At 43.1% G+C, this 10449-nt stretch overlaps 1 protein-coding gene across 1 annotated transcript; it reads right to left on the minus strand.

Moving 5' to 3' along the window:
- Positions 1 to 1989: 1989 nt before the first annotated feature.
- FGF3 (fibroblast growth factor 3) lies at positions 1990 to 10108 on the minus strand. Its single transcript, XM_090034954.1, has 3 exons — positions 9621 to 10108; positions 7570 to 7673; positions 1990 to 3132 (listed from the first exon to the last, which is right to left on the minus strand). Exons 1-3 carry the CDS (start codon positions 9889 to 9891, stop codon positions 2800 to 2802), a joined length of 708 nt encoding a protein of 235 aa, XP_089891080.1. The 5' UTR covers positions 9892 to 10108; the 3' UTR covers positions 1990 to 2799.
- Between the last annotated feature and the right edge of the window lie 341 nt (positions 10109 to 10449).

A 10449-nucleotide genomic window follows, 5' to 3' on the forward strand; every position in this document is an offset into this window, starting at 1 on the left:
GGTTCGGCAGAGAGAGAACAGTTCTGGGGAAAGCCATGAAAGCTACATGGCATCTGCCCCAGGCAAACCCAGGGGAAACTGTTGTCCATTTATAGCACACCAGATGTTTTCCCAAGGCGTAGGAAGAAACAAATCCTGTTCTGCTAAGTTCTCAGTGTACTGGTAGGCTTGGTGCACAACCAGGAGATGCCTCAACGGTTGAGAAAATAGGCAAATAGGAGGGTTATAAAATGTCATATCGTTGCTTAGTTGTTTTGTGTACTTCCCTACATGAACATAACAGGGCCCATCTTACCAAAATCTCTTTTCTCAGACTACTGCACCCTCACCCATCACAATGCCTTGCTTCCTTTACTATCCAACTACCCCTTTCCTTATTTGGCATGGCAGCCTCAGGCAAGCTAGTCTGCAAACACTTTCCACCAAACCCTATTATCAACCTCCTTAGCTTAATTTTCCCTCCTAAGAGTACTTCCTCACTACCTTGGAGGGGAAATTTGTGGTGTGGGGACAACAGCAAGAGCAACACAGTATTTGAGGGCAGACACATTGCCACAGCAAGCTAAGGGACAAAAAGGTAACATGGAGTTTAGCCCCCAACACAGATGCAACCAGTCCTCCAAACATGCCCTGAAATGTGCAGTATTTTATAGAGCTGGAAGACCACATCCTCTGCTCTTCCACTGTGCTTCCATATTTGTCAGGAAAGGGAGAATACACTGTAGGCAGTCTACAAACCTGGGAGCTTTTTGCCTAAAATAGCCTTTCTGGTGGCTTTTCCTGATACAGCTTGATGTCTGTATTCTTCAAAACTCATAACACAGTACTTTTTTTACAAGGAAGAATTGTAAAGAATTCGTCATTGGCATTTTTAGCCAACTCTTTTGTGAGCGTTATATAACAGATCATTGTAATGTGTTTTTAATATATGCTGGAAAACAGAGAATGCTCAATTAACTAAACATTCAACATACATAGTTTTTCTTCTGTCACCAGAATGATCTGAGGATTAGGAGAACAAATGAGGAAATAACAGGACAAATGTTAGGCCAAAATGACTTTTGGTGCAAAAGTGCTACTATGAGTCCACATTGCTAGGTACGTATAGAGGACAGAGCAATACTTTGGGCTCACTTAATGAGCTAAATTCTTCTTCTCTTCCTTATGAAAATCTACCATTGATTATGATAGCAGTTTTGCACATTTAGGCTTTAAATCCATTGTGAAATGGCTACAACACAGGAAGTCCTGCATGCTTTATACCAGTTTGATTGGGAACTGAATTAGCATTTATTTATTTTTTAAGTAATGCGATGTTTATTTAACAGATTGTTATTTGTTAAGTACACACTGACTACTAAATTCATTTCAGTCTCTCTTTTACTCAGCACGGCTGTATTTGGGCCTGATTCTCTGAGGCACCAAACACCTCAAATCCCATGTTATTGCAACATGATGATAATGTTATTTGTTTACACTTGTAGCTGACATACATAAATCCAAATATTGCTTTTTCAATAGGATGATGTTTCCTGAATACTAAGTGGAAATTTTCTAACAAATATCAGCTGAAAATAATATTTTAAAATTTTGCAAAAATTCACTATTGGATTCAGATCAAAATACTACAGCTTTCATTAATTGTTTGCACAAAAATCCAAGATCACTGATTGAGATCCAAATTGTATTTTACAGTTTGGGACCGTCTCTTCAAAATACAAGCTTTTAATATGAGATTAATGTAATAATAGTAGTAATACTCTAAAAATCAGTTAATTACTATATTTTTGCATAGTCAGACTTTTTTTCTTTAAATGGTTGAAACATATTTACTCTCATGACTAAGATTTTATACAGAAAATATATGATCAAAGTTTCCAGCCTGACAGCTAATGTTCCTAATGTCAACTCTGGTTGACTTCAGTGGGAATTTTGGAGACATAAAGATAACAAGAACCAACGCTGATTTACCACTCCCATTTAACAAAAATTTCTAATGGAAATGTAGACTCCCGTCTTAAATGTCATTCTGAACATATCCTGGAATAAGACTTAGTGTTTAAAAACTAGTTTATAAGTTCTTCCAAAATTTATATTAATAACGCTTCATCTGATTTACCAAGATTCGTAAAAATCCATTAACAAATAAGATAAGATACATTTTAATTGAACAAATTCTAAAATATCCTAATAATGTGCAGTTCTTTTGAAATGTTTAAATGTAAAGTAAATTTACAATTTCAGGTTAATTTAATGCCAGAGAAGATAATATAACTGATAATGACCATTCATAAAAAAACCTAGGTAAAATAAATACACGTAAGTTACAAATTAAACCAGTTTTGAGGTTTCTGTGTCTATTATAACTTCAACGTAGTCCTCTACTGGGAAACCAAAGAAAGTATTATGAAAGTGCTATGCTTTCTCTCAGGTGATAGGTGTATAATATTCATATTACACTGGGGAAGAAAGGTTCATTGGGGAATACCCTAAAGTAAGCTGAACAAACAAACAAAAAATTAAAATTAAGAAGAAAAATGCTAAAGGCCATTGGTAAAATCATTACATCAAACTAATTTACATTTCAATGTGCCTCAGTTTATGTCACATTTTACCACAGGTAACAATTCTAAAATAGCTAAAAGTAGACAGATTTGATGTGACCGCAAATTACATACACAGCGTATCAAAAATGTCCATGTTTATCTCTGTCATACAATCACAGCTGTTAGTTTTTTAGTAGCAATTTGAACACTTTCCCTTGCTTTCAGGCCCATCCTAACCTTCCTGAAGAGTCCACTAGTGCCCTCTCCGTCTTCTCTGGTTCTTATTTGGAGGTTTAAGTAGACTCTCTCTGTATTTAACATTTGTATGGAATAGTCGAACCATTTCATGGTCTTTGTTATCCAACACCCTGGGCAGAAAGAGAGAGGATTTCTGTGTCCTACGGGTTTTAAAGCCCCGTCTGGGTCGTCCTTTCCCATTGATGGAGACATACCAGAGCCTTTCAGCACTGGCTTTGCGTTTGTTGTTGGCTCCACTGGGCACAGTCCGGTATAGGCGAGATGCATAAGTGTTATAGCCCAACTCATGGATCCTTTCCACAAATTCACACTCTGCATTGTAAGTTTCCTGTAAAGTAAACACCATCATCATTAGCTTCAAAAAAGATTATGCTAGCAAAAAACATTCATCCTAATGCAGGTAAAGGACTTTAAGAAGTTTCAGCTGGATATTAAGCAAATAACTGCAGTATATAGAATAGAGCATCTGTTATTACAAGGACCAGATACCACAAGAGGACTATAGAATAGAAGAGTAACTTTTTATGTATCAGTTGTATTACTGCAATATCAGAACAGTCTAGAGTCACAAAAAAATGTTCACAAACTAATATGAAATGGAAAAGGACAATACTACTAGTTATAGTTACTTTGTAAACTGTTATATGTCTCTAGAGGTTTTCCATTTGTTTTACCCTTATGACTTCCTTGCTGGTACCTCATGTGACCTCCACTTCTGTTGTTGCAGTCACCTGTTTCCTCTTGTCTTAAATTTAGACTATACAGTATTTGAAAGAAACAACCTTTTTTGTTTTATGGGGCCTTAGTAGTGAATGTGTTGCTTCTAGCTGCTACTCCAGTATACATTAATAATTATCATAATCTCATAGGTTTGAACCTGGGACTAGAAATAAAGAACTGTCCCTAGTTCACAGTGGGCACATCTACACATTTATTAATGCACCTTTGCTACTGGGTATTCAGTTTAGTACCTCTAATATGAAGTACTAGATAAAGGCACAGTAGCTGTACCAAGATGAACATCTTTTCTGACACTTAATGTGCAGTAGACTAATTGTACTGTACATTAGTACATTAGCATGTTTTTTTTCCATGACTTGCTAATGTGCAGTAGAACAGTCCACTGCACATTAAGGTGTCTCATGTAGATGAGCCCAGTGCTGATTTGGGTGAGCTACCTAGCACTTGGGCTCAATTTCCCCATCCATAAAATGGGGGTAAAAATACTGTTTCTTAGAAATAGTTTGAAAATTCATTAATGTCTGAACACCACTTTGAAGGTGAAAATAAATGCTATTTGTTCAGCTTTGATGGAACTAATAGTTCTTTTGCATTTGTTTAAGATCAGGGAGGTGCAAGTCTTCAGACAAGGTCCTCTGAAACACCCGGATGCTCCTCTACTGTAAACAGCACTATATACTGTTTATAGTAGAGGGCCACCTGTGTCCTTCCAGGTTGTTCCCCCACTTCATCACTGATATGCTTCTCATCTTAGTATATGCTCCTGATGCCACTAGAAGCTACTCCCTTCATGAATACTTATTTTAATATACCATGCTGAAATGTGTCCCTTTTGCCTGATTCTCAACTAAAAGAAAAAACTAGAATGTGAGGAATCCTTGAAGTGAACAGTAGCAATCAGTGTTAGAGTTCTAGTCCCTTATAATAAAGGTATTCTTCACATTGCACATAGCTACAAATGTAAGTCTCTTCATTTCTTTGTCATCTCATGAGTTAAAACAAAAAAGGAAACTACAGAAGGGTCTTGGTTGGTGTCTTCTCTAAGATGTCTTCTCTTGAGGAACAACTGTCCAGTAATTAGGTCATTGTCTTAGGGCCTTGGACAGGTAGGTTCAGTTCCTTGTTCCACCATATTCTCTTGATGTCTCTAAAGACCTGATTAGTAAAGATGTGCAGGCACTTAAATGCTAATAAGGTGCTTTGGCTGCTTTGACAGTTCAGTCTATACCATTTCCACATTTAAAAAGTAGAGATTATCTTGCTGCCCTATCTCACAGGTATAAACACAGTGGGTAAATACATTAAAGACTGTGGGGTTCTCAGAAACCATGGTGATGAAGGGCATACAAGTACCATAGGGTTTTCTTCTTCCACCTGCTCCAAGGGGGTAGATTTTCATGTGTTCATGAGACCATGCCAGAATTCCATAAAGACATGCATGACTGGCATAGCTATTCTAAAGAAACACTAGAATTCATTTAGCTATTCCAAAGCCAAAAAAATCAAACCAAAACAAAAATCCTCCCCTGTTTGGAAACTCAAGTCTGGAAAAAACAAACAAACCCATATTTTATTCTAGAATACATAATTATTTCAGGACAAAGCAATTTTTATTTTGGGATAACGTGTTCCCAAAGAAGCATGTATAGTGGAACAGTTATTTTAAAATATCTATTCCAGTCAGTTTCCTCTTGGAGAGAGAAAATTTCCTTTCTTACTCTGAGCTCTTGTCTCTTACTTCCTTCATAGAAAGGGGAAGCTAAAAGGAAAGAGCTTTTCCCACACGGGTTGCCATCAAGAAGAGAAGTTGTGAAACAATCTGCTTGGCATGAGCGGTGCCACCTTAGTCGGGATGGTGGGGAGAGGCACATGCCCCGCCAGCAGCCAATTGCACCAACCAGAAGTGGATGTGGTGCTTTATCCAGCACTCCTGCTTCCCAGCCAGCACTTACAAGGGGGGCACCAGCGCTCCTGCCTGTCACCTAAGCAGGGAGCGCAGCGAGTCAGGAGGTGCACCAGCACTCTCAGGGGATGCATGTACACCCTTGTGCACCCCCTGTGCATCTCCACTGTTCCTTGGCCTTGAACAGAAGTAGCAAATATGATTTTTCAGTATCAGAGAAATTTTCACAGCTGATTTTCTTTCCACTGAAGTGGAGCCCAACAAGGATAGCCCCAAATTGGCCTGATTCTCTCTCATGCTGAAGGGAAAGATGCAGGAGGGAAGAGCCTGTCTCTGGCTTCCTTCCATTTAAAGATTTTTTTTTCACTAAGAGTTTGTTAGTGTTATGTGAATTCATGCTATATAATCTGGATACAAACAAGTAACATGTAAGAAGTAGTAAGAATTCACTTTAACATTCATTTAAGGCCTTTTTGATTTGGTAGAAGAATACCCATAGAAAAAAGGATCCTCATTATCAATTAGTAGCTCTAGCTGGGAATGCAGGGAACATTCTGTCTCTGGTTTGACACAGCAGAGCAAATAATGGGTACATTCCACTTCAACTGTGTGTTACTTTGGTAATGCTTTTTGTGATATAAATCCCACAACGAATCATCATCTTTATACAACCCCTTTATCAAGTACCACTTGCCACTATAGACGGAATATTCACCAGAAGAAAACTCTTCAAAAAGGAGGATCAGCATAATATATAATATATGGAAATAGCTGAGTACTCCTCAAGCATGAAGTGGAGTTACCTAGGTTGTATGTGCATGGAAAACCTCTCATAGCTTGAGGATGTATCATGCTGTTCAAATCAACAGAATTACATATAATGAGTAGTTGAAGGAAGCAAGTTTCACATAGCTATATTTAACCCTACACTTTTTTTCTTTCTCTTTTCAAATCTGCTTTCATACCACAGGATTCCTGCTTAGGCAAGCTGTACAGCCTGGCTGTTGTATAGGAATAGATGGATTTGGAGATTGCCTGCAATTTAATCAAGGGCGTGGGACCAAATTCAAAGTTGATGGGTACGGCGTGCAAGATACCTATTGAGAAATATTTATATGCCTTTGTGTGCATATAGCTACAGGGGTGAAGTGAACTGCACGTGTGAACAAAAGTTTAAATGGAAAAATCTTACACATCATGGGTGAAATCTTGACCCCACTAAAATCAATGATAAAACTCCAATTGACTTTGGTGGACCCAGATTTCACCTTGAGTCTCCAGCACTTGCAGCTTTCAGTGTGTTATTTGGGCTGCACACACACAAATTACTTCCTGTGTATCCATTTAACAGGATATCGCACAGGCCACAGCAGTGTGCCACATGCAGCCTGTGGGCCATGGGTTAAAAACCACTGGTCTAGGAGAGAATATACGTTCAAGTAGTGGATTGGAGGGCTTACTTGCACTTATATAGTCTTATGCCTTCTTGTACTTGCTTCTTCTGCTATATCCCTGTCTTCTGACTCCAATTTAAATTCTCTTTCACTAGCCTGAGCACCAGTTCAATGGCTTCTGCCAGAAGAGCTGCAGTTGATGTCAGTATGACATTTTCTTATAGTAGGAATGCTCATTCCATTTTTAGACTCCTTTCCTTTGAACATTTGCATCTACTACTGATGTCAGATGCATACATCTCTGAACATGGACTTTTCAAATAGATATAGATATTTTGTATTTGAAAAGATTGCTGCTGCTGAATTTAATACTATATAATATCAGTACTTGCACTTGTCAAGAAAACCTCAAGTCCATATAATTTTGACTAGTGTATCATTTTATCTCTAGGAGCACAGGTGATATACAGGGAAGAATATTTAGAATTTAGCGCCTTTAAGAGTCTCAAAACATTTTATGGATGATGATTTCCCATAACAAAATCAAGGAAAAAGCTGCTACAGAATTGAACATTTTCCTATAACATGTACATATATCAAATAAATTCTGTCCGTTCATGACAATGGTGTTTCTTTCCTCCCATTGAAAATCTTTGGTTCCCAATGGGAAGATGCTCTCTTTTTTCATACAAGGATTGAGGTACCGCTGTCTTAAAGTAAAACTTACTGAAGCATAAAGTCTTCCTCTTTTGTTCATTGCTAGGTATCTGCTGGAAAACAAACCTTTGATGGCAACAATTCCAACATCAACTGCAGTTATCTCTAGAATACCTAGAAAGAGAAAAAAATAGATGAGAATTGTGGTCCTTCCTCTCCTCTGTAATTTCCTGAGATGCATCTGAAAGGTTGCTTACCTCCAGAATATGATTTCACCTGTGTGTCATACACAAAAGGTGATACTGCAAACAAGACTATACCAAAAAGAGACAATAAGGAACAGCAGCATCAGCATGGGGAATTGCCAGCAAAAAACTTGACAGCAAATCCTTGGTTGTTTGATTGAGGCTGAATTATTTCAAGAAGGAAAGAGCTGACACAGAACTAGCGGTTCACCTAATCCTGTATGTATATAAAAATGTTTAAATCCCCTTTAATTATTTTCTTAGGGATGTGAGAGTGCTTGACTTATTGAAACCAGTCACAAAGCTGCCCATTTCAGGACAATGCTTTTGCTGAGGTCTCCAGAGGGTAAGATGGAGTAAGACGGCTGCGTCTTAGATCCATGAAAGGACTTGTCATTTAGGAAGTCAATGCAGTGCTTGAAACAAGGACAATATGCCTAGCTAAGCCCAGTTAAAAGGGAGGAGGTATTTCAGCCCATGGAAGATAGCATATGCCAGAGTGTTTAAACCCAGCCAAAGGAGGCTAAGATGCCAAGGAGGTTTTAAACCTTAGAGGAAGATGCTGCAGTAGGAGTGATAGGGATACATGTACCTTGCTTTTTGCAGTTCTGCTCGCGGTGTAGCGTTTTGGTACACCAGCTCAACAGCAGATGTAAAAATCCCCTGATCTAAACTCACAAATTGTCTTTGGCTCACGGTAACACGGAGTGATCAGCTTTTCTCTGTTCCTGAGTTAAACTCTTAGTCCCACTAAGTCTCCAAGATTTAGGATAATTACGGTACAGCTGTTTTGAATCACCCCTCGCCTGAACTCTGAAGGATGTCTCCTAAAAGTCTTTGATAGCGAGGGGTTTTCCTCTAGGAAACCGTGGTTTTCCTTTGCGGACTTCAGACAGCTCTCTGAGGTCTCCTATCTCTGTGTGCCATCGCGAGCCAGGATTTACGCTTTCCTGAAGCATCGCGGGCTGCGGGCTCCCAGGGTGGGGCAGTCTGCTCGGCTCGCCCAGGCGTGGGGGGGCGGGCTGCCGGGGGAAAGCTGCCCGCACCGGGCTGGGCGCCCCGCAGAGAGCCCCCGCCTCGGACAGCCCAGGCTCCCCTGACTCCCGCCAGAGCCCGTTTCAGCCTCGTTACCGCTGCTCTCGAAGGGGGCAGTTGGCACTCGGTCCCGAGCAGCTCCAATCCCCCCTCCAAGGAGGAGATTTGGGGGAGGGCACCAACCAGCAGCCTGGGGGTCACCCTCGAGGGTCCCTAGGGAGCAGGGAAGGGAGGAGACCGACTCCCCCCGGCCAAGCAGGGGCCAGCTCAGGGCACTCGCTCACTGCCTGGGGGCCGGGGGAGGATGGGCCAGGAAGGGGGGACCTGCGACCCAAGGTGCTGCAGCTGGGTGAGCTCCGAGGCTGCGATGGCAGAGGGATGCTCCTCCTCGCACCAGCTCAGTGGCACTGGACGGGGTTGGCGGGGGGCATCCTATCCCCCCCGTCCCTCCCGGGGCTCTGTCCGAGCCCTGAGCACTTCCGTGGGAGTGCCTGCCTGCAAGTGGGGAAGGCGATTTAGGGGCGTTAATGGGTGGGGGAGGCGGGCCCGATCCCCCCGCGCTTCCCTGCCTGGCCCCAGGGGAGGAGGAGCCCGCCGAGGAGCTCCCCCGAAGCGCGCTGGGCTGAGCCGCCGCCGCGTGGACACACGTGCGAGGGCCGAGGGTGGGCTGCCAAGGGCGAAGCCCCGCTGCCCTGCATCGCGGGGGCGGGGGGGTGAGGGGGCAGCGGTGCCCTCCTGAGCCCCCGGGGCACCCACACCCCCGTGCCACTTACTGTCACTCCCTTCTCAGCACCCCCGGGCTGGCGCTGGCCCCGGAGAGCCGGGCCCGCCGGCTACTTACTGAAGACGCTGTTCTTCTCCAGGGTGCCGTTGATTTTCCCGCTGGCGTGGATCTGGAGGTGGTACTTGGTGGCACAGTAGAGCTTGCGGCGCCTGGGAGCTCCCCCGAGATGCTCATAGACCCCGCCGCGGCCCCCGGCATCTCTGCGCAGCCTTGGGTCGCACGCCTGGCCTTTGGCACAGGAAAGTGCCTCGGGCACCTCCGCCGCCAGCCCTGGGGACCAAGACTCCTGCAACAAACTCAGGAAGAAGAAGATCCAAATTATAACCATTGTGGCATGATGGCCGCAGCGCCGAGTCTGCTGGGGAGGTCGCGCCCGGGAGCCAAGGACACCAGGGGTCCCATTAAAGTCGTCTTGCTAGCAGCACTCCACAGTTGCACACCGACTCCAGCCGCGAAGCATTGGCGAGCTCGGCTCTGCCTCGATCTCGCCCTTTTTCCCCCTCTGCCTGAGATCTACTGAAGCCAGCAGCCACCAGCAAAGGCCACCGGAGAGTCCCAGCTGTTTGGAAAGGATGGAGCTGCAGTGATCAGAGTCCTCCTTGGGCTTCCAGATAGAAAGGCTGCATGCAGGAGAGAGGGGGGGGGGAGAGGGATGGGGGGGAGAGAGCCACTGAGCAAGAGACGGGGGAAATTTCGTTGATCGACAGAGCATAGAAATAAAAGAAGCTTCCTGCAACAATAGCCTGATCTGCGACCAATTGATACAAAGCAGAGGAGGCAAAGGTATCAGTCTTGTGTGAACTCCCAGAGTGCAGCATGGATAAAATTACACAGCATCTCTCTCTCTCTCTGTCACACACACTCACACACTCACAAGCTGCGGCTT

This window comes from Crocodylus siamensis, chromosome 2 (genome assembly GCF_052110815.1).
Source record: "Crocodylus siamensis isolate JL-2025a chromosome 2, ASM5211081v1, whole genome shotgun sequence".
Taxonomy (NCBI): Eukaryota; Metazoa; Chordata; order Crocodylia; family Crocodylidae; genus Crocodylus; species Crocodylus siamensis.